At 36.2% G+C, this 17,494-nt stretch overlaps 1 protein-coding gene across 2 annotated transcripts in view; it reads right to left on the bottom strand.

Moving 5' to 3' along the window:
* Nucleotides 1-17,494, bottom strand: part of LOC133615286 (plexin-A1-like) — an 811,576-nt gene that overhangs the window by 54,394 nt on the left and 739,688 nt on the right. For both annotated transcript variants that reach the window (XM_061973784.2, XM_061973792.2), the window contains exons 23-24: nucleotides 7,655-7,813; nucleotides 4,934-5,000 (exon numbers count right to left, since the gene is read on the bottom strand). In XM_061973784.2, the coding sequence (XP_061829768.2) occupies nucleotides 4,934-5,000; nucleotides 7,655-7,813 (226 nt within the window). The remainder of the gene's footprint in view (nucleotides 1-4,933; nucleotides 5,001-7,654; nucleotides 7,814-17,494) is intronic.

Genomic DNA, 17,494 nt, shown 5'->3' with positions numbered 1-17,494 from the left:
TTTCTGGCACTGCTCAGGTGTTATGAGAGCCCAGGTTGCTCTGATAGTGGCCTTCAACTCTTCTGCGTTTTTGGGTCTGGCATTCTGCATCTTCCTTTTCACAATACCCCACAGATTTTCTATGGGGCTAAGGTCAGGGGAGTTGGCGGGCCAATTTAGAAGAGAAATACCATGGTCTGTAAACCAGGCACGGGTAGATTTTGCGCTGTGTGCAGGCGCCAAGTCCTGTTAGAACTTGAAATCTCCATCTCCATAGAGCAGGTCAGCAGCAGGAAGCATGAAGTGCTCTAAAACTTGCTGGTAGACGGCTGCGTTGACCCTGGATCTCAGGAAACAGAGTGGACCGACACCAGCAGATGACATGGCACCCCAAACCATCACTGATGGTGGAAACTTTACACTAGACTTCAGGCAACGTGGATCCTGTGCCTCTCCTGTCTTCCTCCAGACTCTGGGACCTCGATTTCCAAAGGAAATGCAAAATTTGCATGGTTGGGTGATGGTTTGGGGTGCCATGTCATCTGCTGGTGTCGGTCTACTCTGTTTCCTGAGATCCAGGGTCAACGCAGCCGTCTACCAGCAAGTTTTAGAGCACTTCATGCTTCCTGCTGCTGACCTGCTCTATGGAGATGGAGATTTCAAGTTCCAACAGGACTTGACGCCTGCACACAGCGCAAAATCTACCCGTGCCTGGTTTATGGACTATGGTATTTCTGTTCTAAATTGGCCCGCCAACTCCCCTGACCTTAGCCCCATAGAAAATCTGTGGGGTATTGTGAAAAGGAAGATGCAGAATGCCAGACCCAAAAACGCAGAAGAGTTGAAGGCCACTATCAGAGCAACCTGGGCTCTCATAACACCTGAGCAGTGCCAGAAACTCATCGACTCCATGCCACGCCGCATTAACGCAGTAATTGAGGCAAAAGGAGCTCCAACCAAGTATTGAGTATTGTACATGCTCATATTTTTCATTTTCATACTTTTCAGTTGGCCAACATTTCTAAAAATCCCTTTTTTGTATTAGCCTTAAGTAATATTCTAATTTTGTGACACACGGAATTTTGGATTTTCATTTGTTGCCACTTCAAATCATCAAAATTAAATGAAATAAACATTTGAATGCATCAGTCTGTGTGCAATGAATAAATATAATGTACAAGTTACACCTTTTGAATGCAATTACTGAAATAAATCAAGTTTTTCAAAATATTCTAATTTACTGGCTTTTACCTGTATATATGGTGTATCGTGACATGGTCTAAAATTATCGAGATATTAAAAAAAGGTCATATCGCCCAGCTCTAGAAGGAGAGACAAGAAAGAGTGAGAAGAGCATGTAGTGTAATGCCCGCAGCTAAAAGCAATATCACCAAATAGTAATTTTCTATACATCACAGAGACAAACCCGCGATATATGGAGTATATTCCATATATCGCCCAACCCTACCTTCATGGGGAAGTCATTTGTTGACCTTTGACGATTCAAGAAATATGACATTTCAACTCATATCACCCTCAATAGTAGGACTTTTTCTCCAAGTTTATGTGCAACCTGGTCCTACCCATGATGCACCAGTCCTCCTCCTATTTCACGCTGCCTAGTGTGACATTAGTCACAAAGACAACAGTAATGGCCGTGAATAACGTCACAGTCACATGTGTTACTTTAATGTGTGACCGCTCTTGTCCGTCTGGAGGTGTTTGCTCTTCAACCAGAATGCAGTTACAGCGTAGATGGCGCAGCACGTACCGATTAAGTCTTTAAAGTCACGGTTGGGTTAATTTCCCGGTACAGTCAGGGGACACAATGCAAACCACGGAGTTGATTAGCTTTTGTGTGAACAGTTTTAATGATTCTTTAGGATGAATCATTAAAAAACTGCAAACTGCCAGCAGGTAATTCGCTAATAAGTTAACAGTATGGCATCGCGTGGACATCGGGGACGGTACCTCTGGATTGGCAGACCGGGGTGGTGGTTCCTCTCTTTAAGAAGGGGAACCGGAGGGTGTGTTCTAACTATCGTGGGATCACACTCCTCAGCCTTCCCGGTAAGGTCTATTCAGGTGTACTGGAGAGGAGGCTACGCCGGATAGTCGAACCTCGGATTCAGGAGGAACAGTGTGGTTTTCGTCCTGGTCGTGGAACTGTGGACCAGCTCTATAATCTGGGCAGGGTCCTTGAAGGTGCATGGGAGTTTGCCCAACCAGTCTACATGTGCTTTGTGGACTTGGAGAAGGCATTCGACCGTGTCCTTTGGGAAGTCCTGTGGGGAGTGCTCAGAGAGTATGGGGTATCGGACTGTCTGATTGTGGCAGTCCGCTCCCTGTATGATCAGTGCCAGAGCTTGGTCCGCATTGCCGGCAGTAAGTCGGACACGTTTCCAGTGAGGGTTGGACTCTGCCAAGGCTGCCCTTTGTCACCGATTCTGTTCATAACTTTTATGGACAGAATTTCTAGGCGCAGTCAAGGCGTTGAGGGGATCCGGTTTGGTGGCTGCAGGATTAGGTGTCTGCTTTTTGCAGATGATGTGGTCCTGATGGCTTCATCTGGCCAGGATCTTCAGCTCTCGCTGGATCGGTTCGCAGCCGAGTGTGAAGCGACTGGGATGAGAATCAGCACCTCCAAGTCCGAGTCCATGGTTCTCGCCCGGAAAAGGGTGGAGTGCCATCTCCGGGTTGGGGAGGAGATCTTGCCCCAAGTGGAGGAGTTCAAGTACCTCTGAGTCTTGTTCACGAGTGAGGGAAGAGTGGATCGTGAGATCGACAGGCGGATCGGTGCGGCGTCTTCAGTAATGCGGACGCTGTATCGATCCGTTGTGGTGAAGAAGGAGTTGAGCCGGAAGGCAAAGCTCTCAATTTACCGGTCGATCTACGTTCCCATCCTCACCTATGGTCATGAGCTTTGGGTTATGACCCAAAGGACAAGATCACGGGTACAAGCGGCCGAAATGAGTTTCCTCCGCCGGGTGGCGGGTCTCTCCCTGAGAGATAGGGTGAGAAGCTCTGTCATCCGGGGGGAGCTCAAAGTAAAGCCGCTGCTCCTCCACATGGAGAGGAGCCAGATGAGGTGGTTCGGGCATCTGCCACCCGAACGCCTCCCTAGGGAGGTGTTTAGGGCACGTCCGACCGGTAGGAGGCCGCGGGAAAGACCCAGGACACGTTGGGAAGACTATGTCTCCCGGCTGGCCTGGGAACACCTCGGGATCCCCCGGGAGGAGCTGGACGAAGTGGCTGGGGAGAGGGAAGTCTGGGCTTCCCTGCTTAGGCTGCTGCCCCCGCGACCCAACCTCTAATAAGCGGAAGAAGATGGATGGATGGATGGATGGATGGATGGATATGGCATCCAGTTCAGTTCATGTTTGTTACAGTAAAAGTACAAAATACAAACCATACAACTACTTAGTTATTAAATAAAAGAATTCTATAGAAATATTCTTAAATATTGTAATATAATTTCTTCTTCCTGGGGGTGTGGCGTAACAGAAAATAATCGAGAAGCGCAGTGTTATACGCTCATTAAAGAGTTCAATGCAAAGATGAGTGAGACTCGGACTGATGTGTGCTTGCTGGCAAATTACACTTCCAAATACACCCTGACTAGACTCCAGGTAAGTTCTGCGCAAATAAATGATGTAGATTCAAGTTAAACATAAAAAAAAAATGATAATGATCTCACAATAAAGTTGCATTTGTGTCAAAATGTGATTGATTATTATGCATACTTGCCAACCTTGAGACCTCCGATTTCGGGGGGTAGGGGTGGGGGTGGGACGGGGGCGTGGTTGGGGGCGTGGCTAAAAGGGGAGGAGTAATATATATATATATATATATATATATATATATATGTATGTGTGGGAAAAAAAATCACAAGACTATTTCATCTCTACAGGCCTGTTTCATGAGGGGGGGTTCCCTCAATCATCAGGAGAAAATCTCCTGATGATTGAGGGAACCCCCCCTCATGAAACAGGCCTGTAGAGATGAAATAGTCTTGTGATTTTTTTTTCCCACACATACATATATTGCGCTCTACTACGGTATCGAGCACTATTTTTTGGATAACCTTATTAAGACATATATATATATATATATATATATATATATATATATATATATATATATATATATATATATATATAAGAAATACATGACGTTCAGTGATATCTAGCTATATATATATATATATATATATTTTATTATATATGTATATATATATATATATATATATATTATTATATAAATATATATATATATATATATATATATAAAATAAATACTTGAATTTCAGTGTTCATTTATTTACACATATACACACACATAACACTCATCTACTCATTGTTGAGTTAAGGGTTGAATTGTCCATCCTTGTTCTATTCTCTGTCACTATTTTTCGAACCATGCTGGACACCCTCTCTGATGATGCATTGCTGTGTGGCACGCACAAAAGTGCTCTCATCAAATGCACTAGATGGCAGTATTGTCCTGTTTAAGAGTGTCACAACATTGCTGTTTACGGCTGACGAACTGCTTTACGGTATACAAAAAAAGTGACTGCTGTTGTTGTGTGTTGTTGCCACGCTAGGAGGACGTTAATGAAACTGCCTAACTATAAACCCACATAAGAAACCAAGAACTCGCCCTCCATCATTCTATAGTTATAACGTGATTGGGCAGGTACGTTTTTTTATATTGTGGAGGACCTGAGTCCGCCTGAATTTCGGGAGATTTTCGGGAGAAAATTTGTCCCGGGAGGTTTTCGGGAGAGGCGCTGGATTTCGGGAGTCTCCCGGAAAATCCGGGAGGGTTGGCGAGTATGTTATTATGCGAATCACTCATTTTCAAAAGTACGATTGTTTGTGTTTAAAAGAAAATCATTGTTTGACAGCACCACCGATAACATAAGAACATGTCTTACACAACTCGTTGGTCTTACCTTGAGGAACTTATACAAGAGGAACGTGAACCAGTTGGTCAGCATTTTCTCAGCAACCGACTCCGTTCTGTATTAGGAAAATTAAAAAAATTAAGTCAAAATTCCCACAAAAACCGTGATTGTTTTATATTTTTTGTGTGTGTGCTTTTATATAGAGAAGAATATAGAAAAGAGTCCGCTCCCAGTCTGTGGAACGCTCTCCCTGACCACCTCAGGGCACCACAGACTGTAGTTGCTTTTAAAAAAGGCTCAAAAACCCTTCTTTTTAAAAAAAAAATGTTTTCATACACTGTAGCACTTTGAGGTTGTTTGCTCAATGTAAAGTGCTTTTTACAAATAAAATCTATTATTATTATTATTATTAATTATGAGTCCTACAAGCAATATCATTTAACGTCATATAATGGACGTCGACAACCACATGCACCCCTGCAGTTTTTATTATTATTGTTTTTTATACTGCATATTTATAGTGTATGCATCATAAATGTCATTTTGAATTGAAAATGCAAAAACAAATTAAAGCTGCAAGCAGCGTAGGACGGGACCGACTTTGACGCACATAAAATCCAAACCAGAGCAGTAATTAAAACTCTTTGGTCAACTTTTAATCAGAAGGGTTCAATCTCTCTCCTGTGCTAGTTTGAAGCTGACACGACAAACGCGCTCAGAGGAGATAATGTTAGAATAAAGGTGACCGGTTTTTACAAAACTTTTGTTTTGAAGGGGGAATTGCAAACTTCCTGCTGATTTTTGCTGGGGGTCAATGAATGAAATGTAGGTCTAAGTGAGACCTACATAGAGGTTGTTGTTTCATGTCTCTAAGACATTCCTACTGGAAGTTACAGGCAGTTTTGTCTGAGTTTTCTTCCTAGGAGCAGTTGTGTCTGTGTTTTCTTCCTACGGGACGCTAGACCGCAATTTTGAGTTTTGGGGTTGGGTTTTTTATTAGATCGCAATTTTTGCCAGTCCTGATGTGTGTGTCCAGTTTGGTGAGTTTTAAAGCATGTTAAGGGGGTCAAATTACAGCTCAAAGAGGCAAAAGTGACGGTTTTTACTAAACGTTTGTTTTGAAGGGGGAATTGCCAACTTTCTGTTGATTCTTACCTAAGGCTGTCAATGTATGAAATCTAGGTCTAAGTCAGACCTACATAGAGGTTGTTGTTTCATGTCTCTACGACATTCCTACTGGAAGTTACAGGCAGTTTTGTCTGAGTTTTCTTCCTAGGAGCAGTTGTGTCTGTGTTTCCTTCCTACGGGACGCTAGAGCGCAATTTTGAGTTTTGGGGTTGGGTTTTGTATTAGATCGCAATTTTTGCCAGTCCTGATGTGTGTGTCCAGTTTGGTGAGTTTTAAAGCATGTTAAGGGGGTCAAATTACAGCTCAAAGAGGCAAAAGTGACGGTTTTTACTAAACGTTTGTTTTGAAGGGGGAATTGCCAACTTTCTGTTGATTCTTACCTAAGGCTGTCAATGTATGAAATCTAGGTCTAAGTCAGACCTACATAGAGGTTGTTGTTTCATGTCTCTAAGACATTCCTACTGGAAGTTACAGGCAGTTTTGTCTGAGTTTTCTTCCTAGGAGCAGTTGTTTTCTGTGTTTCCTTCCTACGGGACGCTAGAGCGCAATTTTGAGTTTTGGGGTTGGGTTTTTTATTAGATCGCAATTTTTGCCAGTCCTGATGTGTGTGTCCAGTTTGGTGAGTTTTAAAGCATGTTAAGGGGGTCAAATTACAGCTCAAAGAGGCAAAAGTGACGGTTTTTACTAAACGTTTGTTTTGAAGGGGGAATTGCCAACTTTCTGTTGATTCTTACCTAAGGCTGTCAATGTATGAAATCTAGGTCTAAGTCAGACCTACATAGAGGTTGTTGTTTCATGTCTCTAAGACATTCCTACTGGAAGTTACAGGCAGTTTTGTCTGAGTTTTCTTCCTAGGAGCAGTTGTTTTCTGTGTTTCCTTCCTACGGGACGCTAGAGCGCAATTTTGAGTTTTGGGGTTGGGTTTTTTATTAGATCGCAATTTTTGCCAGTCCTGATGTGTGTGTCCAGTTTGGTGAGTTTTAAAGCATGTTAAGGGGGTCAAATTACAGCTCAAAGAGGCAAAAGTGACGGTTTTTACTAAACGTTTGTTTTGAAGGGGGAATTGCCAACTTTCTGTTGATTCTTACCTAAGGCTGTCAATGTATGGAATCTAGGTCTAAGTCAGACCTACATAGAGGTTGTTGTTTCATGTCTCTACGACATTTCTACTGGAAGTTACAAGCAGTTTTGTCTGTGTTTTCCCTAGGGGGCGCTAGAGCGCAATTTTGTGATGTGTGTGTCAAATATGGTGAGTTTTGAAGCATGTTAAGGGGGTCAAATTACAGCTCAAAAAGGCGGCGGAATAATAATAATAATAAAACGCACAAAATACAATAGGGTCCTCTGTCCCAAAGGGACATTGCGGTCCCTAATAATAAAACGCACGAAATACAATAGGGTCCTCTGTCCCAAAGGGACATTGCGGTCCCTAATAATAATGAAGAGCTTGTGTTGAGAGAACAAACATTTTGAACAATATTTGTGAGCTGTGTTGTGCACACAAATACACCTGTGTGGCAGAACAATCACACAAATGATGAATAAAATGATATTTCAATATTAATGTACATAAATATGCCACCAGGTTAAAAGGCATCATACAGAAAAGCCACTCAGGGTCAATCAAATCTCATTTCTCACCTCCTGAGAAGCAGCTTGGGATGATTTTTACTCTCCAAGTTCCTTTCGATCAGGTCAGACAGAAGTTGTTTGAGGACTCCTGTGGCGTACTCCATCTCCCCCTGCAGGGCGGTCATGATCAGAGACGCCACGTTGCCTCGGTCCCGCATGGAAAACGACCTGGAAGGACATTTTAAGCGTTGACTGTTACAATGGAAAAAAAATCCCCAGACTTTATCATGTCTAAGAAAAGATCACATCTCACATTTGATTTTTTTGAACTTTTGATTGATATAATAACTGGCCCCTTTTACCAATAATCATTAATTGGCCTGTACATTATGTTTTTAATCGACCCCGGGAGCAGGGGCGCCGAAAAGGGGGGGTAAAGGAGACGGATTCTAGGGGCCCATGATGGAGGGGGGCCCAGAGAGGCCCCTAATGATGATGAAATTATAATACAGAAAAAATAATGACACTGTGTTGGGGGCCCTGTAAAGATTATTTTCATGGGGCCCAAAATCCCTAGCGGCGCCCCTGCTTCTAATGTTTAGTGGGTGTGTCTTATTTTGTGGTGCGCTCTTTAGTCCGAAAAATACAGCGTTTTCTCGATTTTAAATATTTTTTAACAAAAATAGACAAAATATAATTATTTATAGTCTGGTGCGACTAATATATGCAAAAATAATGTTTCTTCTAAAATTTACCGGGTGCGTCTTATACCGTGGTGCGCTCTTTAGTCCGAAAAATACAGTGTTTTCTTGATTTTAAAATGTTTTAACTAGAATAGACAAAATATGATTATTTATAGTCTGGTGAGGCTAATATATGGAAAAATAATGTTTCTTCTAAAATTTACCGGGTGCGTCTTATATCGTGGTGCGCTCTTTAGTCCGAAAAATACAGTGTTTTCTCGATTTTAAAATGTTTTAACTAGAATAGACAAAATATGATTATTTATAGTCTGGAACGGCTAATATATGGAAAAATATTTGTTCTTCTAATGTTTAGTGGGTGTGTCTTATTTTGTGGTGCGCTCTTTAGTCCGAAAAATACAGTGTTTTCTCGATTTTAAATTTTTTTTAACAAAAATAGACAAAATATAATTATTTATAGTCTGGTGCGACTAATATATGCAAAAATAATGTTTCTTCTAAAATTTACCGGGTGCGTCTTATACCGTGGTGCGCTCTTTAGTCCGAAAAATACAGTGTTTTCTCGATTTTAAAATGTTTTAACTAGAATAGACAAAATATGATTATTTATAGTCTGGTGAGGCTAATATATGGAAAAATAATGTTTCTTCTAAAATTTACCGGGTGCGTCTTATACCGTGGTGCGCTCTTTAGTCCGAAAAATACAGTGTTTTCTCGATTTTAAAATGTTTTAACTAGAATAGACAAAATATGATTATTTATAGTCTGGTGCGACTAATATATGCAAAAATAATGTTTCTTCTAAAATTTACCGGGTGCGTCTTATACCGTGGTGCGCTCTTTAGTCCGAAAAATACAGTGTTTTCTCGATTTTAAATATTTTTTAACAAAAATAGACAAAATATAATTATTTATAGTCTGGTGCGACTAATATATGCAAAAATAATGTTTCTTCTAAAATTTACCGGGTGCGTCTTATATCCTGGTGCGCTCTTTAGTCCGAAAAATACAGTGTTTTCTCGATTTTAAAATGTTTTAACTAGAATAGACAAAATATGATTATTTATAGTCTGGTGAGGCTAATATATGGAAAAATAATGTTTCTTCTAAAATTTACCGGGTGCGTCTTATATCCTGGTGCGCTCTTTAGTCCGAAAAATACAGTGTTTTCTCGATTTTAAAATGTTTTAACTAGAATAGACGAAATATGATTATTTATAGTCTGGAGCGGCTAATATATGGAAAAATATTTGTTCTTCTAATGTTTAGTGGGTGTGTCTTATTTTGTGGTGCGCTCTTTAGTCCGAAAAATACAGTGTTTTCTCGATTTTAAAATGTTTTAACTAGAATAGACAAAATATGATTATTTATAGTCTGGAGCGGCTAATATATGGAAAAATATTTGTTCTTCTAAAGTGTTGTGGGTGTGTCTTATTTTGTGGTGCGCTCTTTAGTCCGAAAAATACAGTGTTTTCTCGATTTTAAATATTTTTTAACAAAAATAGACAAAATATGATTATTTATAGTCTGGTGCGACTAATATATGCAAAAATAATGTTTCTTCTAAAATTTACCGGGTGCGTCTTATACCGTGGTGCGCTCTTTAGTCCGAAAAATACAGTGTTTTCTCGATTTTAAAATGTTTTAACTAGAATAGACAAAATATGATTATTTATAGTCTGGAGCGGCTAATATTTTGAAAAATATTTGTTCTTCTAAAGTGTTGTGGGTGTGTCTTATTTTGTGGTGCGCTCTTTAGTCCGAAAAATACAGTGTTTTCTCGATTTTAAATATTTTTTAACAAAAATAGACAAAATATAATTGTTTATAGTCTGGTGCGACTAATATATGCAAAAATAATGTTTCTTCTAAAATTTACCGGGTGCGTCTTATACCGTGGTGCGCTCTTTAGTCCGAAAAATACAGTGTTTTCTCGATTTTAAAATGTTTTAACTAGAATAGACAAAATATGATTATTTATAGTCTGGTGCGACTAATATATGCAAAAATAATGTTTCTTCTAAAATTTACCGGGTGCGTCTTATACCGTGGTGCGCTCTTTAGTCCGAAAATACAGTGTTTTCTCGATTTTAAAATGTTTTAACTAGAATAGACAAAATATGATTATTTATAGTCTGGTGAGGCTAATATATGGAAAAATAATGTTTCTTCTAAAATTTACCGGGTGCGTCTTATATCCTGGTGCGCTCTTTAGTCCGAAAAATACAGTGTTTTCTCGATTTTAAAATGTTTTAACTAGAATAGACAAAATATGATTATTTATAGTCTGGAACGGTTAATATATGGAAAAATATTTGTTCTGCTAATGTTTAGTGGGTGTGTCTTATTTTGTGGTGCGCTCTTTAGTCCGAAAAATACAGCGTTTTCTCGATTTTAAATTTTTTTTAACAAAAATAGACAAAATATAATTATTTATAGTCTGGTGCGACTAATATATGCAAAAATAATGTTTCTTCTAAAATTTACCGGGTGCGTCTTATACCGTGGTGCGCTCTTTAGTCCGAAAATACAGTGTTTTCTCGATTTTAAAATGTTTTAACTAGAATAGACAAAATATGATTATTTATAGTCTGGGTGAGGCTAATATATGGAAAAATAATGTTTCTTCTAAAATTTACCGGGTGCGTCTTATATCCTGGTGCGCTCTTTAGTCCGAAAAATACAGTGTTTTCTCGATTTTAAAATGTTTTAACTAGAATAGACGAAATATGATTATTTATAGTCTGGAACGGTTAATATATGGAAAAATATTTGTTCTTCTAATGTTTAGTGGGTGTGTCTTATTTTGTGGTGCGCTCTTTAGTCCGAAAAATACAGTGTTTTCTCGATTTTAAATATTTTTTAACAAAAATAGACAAAATATAATTATTTATAGTCTGGTGCGACTAATATATGCAAAAATAATGTTTCTTCTAAAATTTACCGGGTGCGTCTTATACCGTGGTGCGCTCTTTAGTCCGAAAAATACAGTGTTTTCTCGATTTTAAAATGTTTTAACTAGAATAGACAAAATATGATTATTTATAGTCTGGTGAGGCTAATATATGGAAAAATAATGTTTCTTCTAAAATTTACCGGGTGCGTCTTATACCGTGGTGCGCTCTTTAGTCCGAAAAATACAGTGTTTTCTCGATTTTAAAATGTTTTAACTAGAATAGACAAAATATGATTATTTATAGTCTGGTGAGGCTAATATATGGAAAAATAATGTTTCTTCTAAAATTTACCGGGTGCGTCTTATATCCTGGTGCGCTCTTTAGTCCGAAAAATACAGTGTTTTCTCGATTTTAAAATGTTTTAACTAGAATAGACAAAATATGATTATTTATAGTCTGGTGCGACTAATATATGCAAAAATAATGTTTCTTCTAAAATTTACCGGGTGCGTCTTATACCGTGGTGCGCTCTTTAGTCCGAAAAATACAGTGTTTTCTCGATTTTAAATATTTTTTAACAAAAATAGTCAAAATATAATTATTTATAGTCTGGTGCGACTAATATATGCAAAAATAATGTTTCTTCTAAAATTTACCGGGTGCGTCTTATACCGTGGTGCGCTCTTTAGTCCGAAAAATACAGTGTTTTCTCGATTTTAAAATGTTTTAACTAGAATAGACAAAATATGATTATTTATAGTCTGGTGCGACTAATAAATGCAAAAATAATGCTTCTTCTAAAATTTACCGGGTGCGTCTTATACCGTGGTGCGCTCTTTAGTCCGAAAAATACAGTGTTTTCTCGATTTTAAAATGTTTTAACTAGAATAGACAAAATATGATTATTTATAGTCTGGTGAGGCTAATATATGGAAAAATAATGTTTCTTCTAAAATTTACCGGGTGCGTCTTATATCCTGGTGCGCTCTTTAGTCCGAAAAATACAGTGTTTTCTCGATTTTAAAATGTTTTAACTAGAATAGACAAAATATAATTATTTATAGTCTGGTGCGACTAATATATGCAAAAATAATGTTTCTTCTAAAATTTACCGGGTGCGTCTTATACCGTGGTGCGCTCTTTAGTCCGAAAAATACAGTGTTTTCTCGATTTTAAAATGTTTTAACTAGAATAGACGAAATATGATTATTTATAGTCTAGTGCGGCTAATATATGGAACAATATTTGTTCTTCTAAAGTGTTGTGGGTGATTCTTATTTTGTGGTGCGCTCTTTAGTCCGAAAAATACAGTGTTTTCTCGATTTTAAATATTTTTTAACAAAAATAGACAAAATATAATTATTTATAGTCTGGTGCGACTAATATATGCACAAATAATGTTTCTTCTAAAATTTAGTGGGTGCGTCTTATATCGTGGTGCGCTCTTTAGTCCAAAAAATACAGTGTTTTCTCGATTTTAAAATGTTTTAACTAGAATAGACAAAATATGATTATTTATAGTCTGGAGCGGCTAATATATGGAAAAATATTTGTTCTTCTAAAGTGTTGTGGGTGTGTCTTATTTTGTGGTGCACTCTTTAGTCCGAAAAATACAGTGTTTTCTCGATTTTAAATATTTTTTAACAAAAATAGACAAAATATAATTATTTATAGTCTGGTGCGACTAATATATGCAAAAATAATGTTTCTTTTAAAATTTACCGGGTGCGTCTTATACCGTGGTGCGCTCTTTAGTCCCAAAAATACAGTGTTTTCTCGATTTTAAAATGTTTTAACTAGAATAGACAAAATATGATTATTTATAGTCTGGTGAGGCTAATATATGGAAAAATAATGTTTCTTCTAAAATTTACCGGGTGCGTCTTATATCCTGGTGCGCTCTTTAGTCCGAAAAATACAGTGTTTTCTCGATTTTAAAATGTTTTAACTAGAATAGACGAAATATGATTATTTATAGTCTGGAGCGGCTAATATATGGAAAAATATTTGTTCTTCTAATGTTTAGTGGGTGTGTCTTATTTTGTGGTGCGCTCTTTAGTCCGAAAAATACAGTGTTTTCTCGATTTTAAAATGTTTTAACTAGAATAGACAAAATATGATTATTTATAGTCTGGAGCGGCTAATATATGGAAAAATATTTGTTCTTCTAAAGTGTTGTGGGTGTGTCTTATTTTGTGGTGCGCTCTTTAGTCCGAAAAATACAGTGTTTTCTCGATTTTAAATATTTTTTAACAAAAATAGACAAAATATAATTATTTATAGTCTGGTGCGACTAATATATGCAAAAATAATGTTTCTTCTAAAATTTACCGGGTGCGTCTTATACCGTGGTGCGCTCTTTAGTCCGAAAAATACAGCGTTTTCTCGATTTTAAAATGTTTTAACTAGAATAGACAAAATATGATTATTTATAGTCTGGTGAGGCTAATATATGGAAAAATAATGTTTCTTCTAAAATTTACCGGGTGCGTCTTATATCCTGGTGCGCTCTTTAGTCCGAAAAATACAGTGTTTTCTCGATTTTAAAATGTTTTAACTAGAATAGACGAAATATGATTATTTATAGTCTGGAGCGGCTAATATTTTGAAAAATATTTGTTCTTCTAAAGTGTTGTGGGTGTGTCTTATTTTGTGGTGCGCTCTTTAGTCCGAAAAATACAGTGTTTTCTCGATTTTAAATATTTTTTAACAAAAATAGACAAAATATAATTATTTATAGTCTGGTGCGACTAATATATGCAAAAATAATGTTTCTTCTAAAATTTAGTGGGTGCGTCTTATATCCTGGTGCGCTCTTTAGTCCCAAAAATACAGTGTTTTCTCAATTTTAAAATGTTTTAACTAGAATAGACAAAATATGATTATTTATAGTCTGGAGCGGCTAATATATGGAAAAATATTTGTTCTTCTAAAGTGTTGTGGGTGTGTCTTATTTTGTGGTGCGCTCTTTAGTCCGAAAAATACAGTGTTTTCTCGATTTTAAATATTTTTTAACAAAAATAGACAAAATATAATTATTTATAGTCTGGTGCGACTAATATATGCAAAAATAATGTTTCTTCTAAAATTTAGTGGGTGCGTCTTATATCCTGGTGCGCTCTTTAGTCCCAAAAATACAGTGTTTTCTCAATTTTAAAATGTTTTAACTAGAATAGACAAAATATGATTATTTATAGTCTGGAGCGGCTAATATATGGAAAAATATTTGTTCTTCTAAAGTGTTGTGGGTGTGTCTTATTTTGTGGTGCGCTCTTTAGTCCGAAAAATACAGCGTTTTCTCGATTTTAAATATTTTTTAACAAAAATAGACAAAATATGATTATTTATAGTCTGGTGCGGCTAATATATGGAACAATATTTGTTCTTCTAATGTTTAGTGGGTGTGTCTTACTTTGTGGTGCACTCTTTAGTCCGAAAAATACAGTGTTTTCTCGATATTAAATATTTTTTAACAAAAATAGACAAAATATAATTATTTATAGTCTGGTGCGACTAATAAATGCAAAAATAATGTTTCTTCTAAAATTTACCGGGTGCGTCTTATATCCTGGTGCGCTCTTTAGTCCGAAAAATACAGTGTTTTCTCGATTTTAAAATGTTTTAACTAGAATAGACGAAATATGATTATTTATAGTCTGGAGCGGCTAATATATGGAAAAATATTTGTTCTTCTAATGTTTAGTGGGTGTGTCTTATTTTGTGGTGCGCTCTTTAGTCCGAAAAATACAGTGTTTTCTCGATTTTAAAATGTTTTAACTAGAATAGACAAAATATGATTATTTATAGTCTGGAACGGTTAATATATGGAAAAATATTTGTTCTTCTAATGTTTAGTGGGTGTGTCTTATTTTGTGGTGCACTCTTTAGTCCGAAAAATACAGTGTTTTCTCGATTTTAAAATGTTTTAACTAGAATAGACAAAATATGATTATTTATAGTCTGGTGAGGCTAATATATGGAAAAATAATGTTTCTTCTAAAATTTACCGGGTGCGTCTTATATCCTGGTGCGCTCTTTAGTCCGAAAAATACAGTGTTTTCTCGATTTTAAAATGTTTTAACTAGAATAGACAAAATATGATTATTTATAGTCTGGTGAGGCTAATATATGGAAAAATAATGTTTCTTCTAAAATTTACCGGGTGCGTCTTATATCCTGGTGCGCTCTTTAGTCCGAAAAATACAGTGTTTTCTCGATTTTAAAATGTTTTAACTAGAATAGACGAAATATGATTATTTATAGTCTGGAGCGGCTAATATATGGAAAAATATTTGTTCTTCTAATGTTTAGTGGGTGTGTCTTATTTTGTGGTGCGCTCTTTAGTCCGAAAAATACAGTGTTTTCTCGATTTTAAAATGTTTTAACTAGAATAGACAAAATATGATTATTTATAGTCTGGAGCGGCTAATATATGGAAAAATATTTGTTCTTCTAAAGTGTTGTGGGTGTGTCTTATTTTGTGGTGCGCTCTTTAGTCCGAAAAATACAGTGTTTTCTCGATTTTAAATATTTTTTAACAAAAATAGACAAAATATAATTATTTATAGTCTGGTGCGACTAATATATGCAAAAATAATGTTTCTTCTAAAATTTACCGGGTGCGTCTTATACCGTGGTGCGCTCTTTAGTCCGAAAAATACAGTGTTTTCTCGATTTTAAAATGTTTTAACTAGAATAGACAAAATATGATTATTTATAGTCTGGTGAGGCTAATATATGGAAAAATAATGTTTCTTCTAAAATTTACCGGGTGCGTCTTATATCCTGGTGCGCTCTTTAGTCCGAAAAATACAGTGTTTTCTCGATTTTAAAATGTTTTAACTAGAATAGACAAAATATAATTATTTATAGTCTGGTGCGACTAATATATGCACAAATAATGTTTCTTCTAAAATTTACCGGGTGCGTCTTATACCGTGGTGCGCTCTTTAGTCCGAAAAATACAGTGTTTTCTCGATTTTAAAATGTTTTAACTAGAATAGACAAAATATAATTATTTATAGTCTGGTGCGACTAATATATGCAAAAATAATGTTTCTTCTAAAATTTACCGGGTGCGTCTTATACCGTGGTGCGCTCTTTAGTCCGAAAAATACAGTGTTTTCTCGATTTTAAAATGTTTTAACTAGAATAGACAAAATATGATTATTTATAGTCTGGTGAGGCTAATATATGGAAAAATAATGTTTCTTCTAAAATTTACCGGGTGCGTCTTATACCGTGGTGCGCTCTTTAGTCCGAAAAATACAGTGTTTTCTCGATTTTAAAATGTTTTAACTAGAATAGACAAAATATGATTATTTATAGTCTGGGTGAGGCTAATATATGGAAAAATAATGTTTCTTCTAAAATTTACCGGGTGCGTCTTATATCCTGGTGCGCTCTTTAGTCCGAAAAATACAGTGTTTTCTCGATTTTAAAATGTTTTAACTAGAATAGACAAAATATGATTATTTATAGTCTGGAACGGTTAATATATGGAAAAATATTTGTTCTTCTAATGTTTAGTGGGTGTGTCTTATTTTGTGGTGCACTCTTTAGTCCGAAAAATACAGTGTTTTCTCGATTTTAAATATTTTTTAACAAAAATAGACAAAATATAATTATTTATAGTCTGGTGCGACTAATATATGCAAAAATAATGTTTCTTCTAAAATTTAGTGGGTGCATCTTATACCGTGGTGCGCTCTTTAGTCCGAAAAATACAGTGTTTTCTCGATTTTAAAATGTTTTAACTAGAATAGACAAAATATGATTATTTATAGTCTGGTGAGGCTAATATATGGAAAAATAATGTTTCTTCTAAAATTTACCGGGTGCGTCTTATATCCTGGTGCGCTCTTTAGTCCGAAAAATACAGTGTTTTCTCGATTTTAAAATGTTTTAACTAGAATAGACAAAATATAATTATTTATAGTCTGGTGCGACTAATATATGCAAAAATAATGTTTCTTCTAAAATTTACCGGGTGCGTCTTATACCGTGGTGCGCTCTTTAGTCCGAAAAATACAGTGTTTTCTCGATTTTAAAATGTTTTAACTAGAATAGACAAAATATGATTATTTATAGTCTGGTGAGGCTAATATATGGAAAAATAATGTTTCTTCTAAAATTTACCGGGTGCGTCTTATATCCTGGTGCGCTCTTTAGTCCGAAAAATACAGTGTTTTCTCGATTTTAAAATGTTTTAACTAGAATAGACAAAATATGATTATTTATAGTCTGGTGAGGCTAATATATGGAAAAATAATGTTTCTTCTAAAATTTACCGGGTGCGTCTTATTTTG

This window comes from Nerophis lumbriciformis, linkage group LG01, assembly GCF_033978685.3.
Source record: "Nerophis lumbriciformis linkage group LG01, RoL_Nlum_v2.1, whole genome shotgun sequence".
Taxonomy (NCBI): domain Eukaryota; kingdom Metazoa; phylum Chordata; class Actinopteri; order Syngnathiformes; family Syngnathidae; genus Nerophis; species Nerophis lumbriciformis.
Note: the sequence above shows the minus strand (reverse complement) of the source record. Positions and strands in the feature narration are given on the sequence as shown.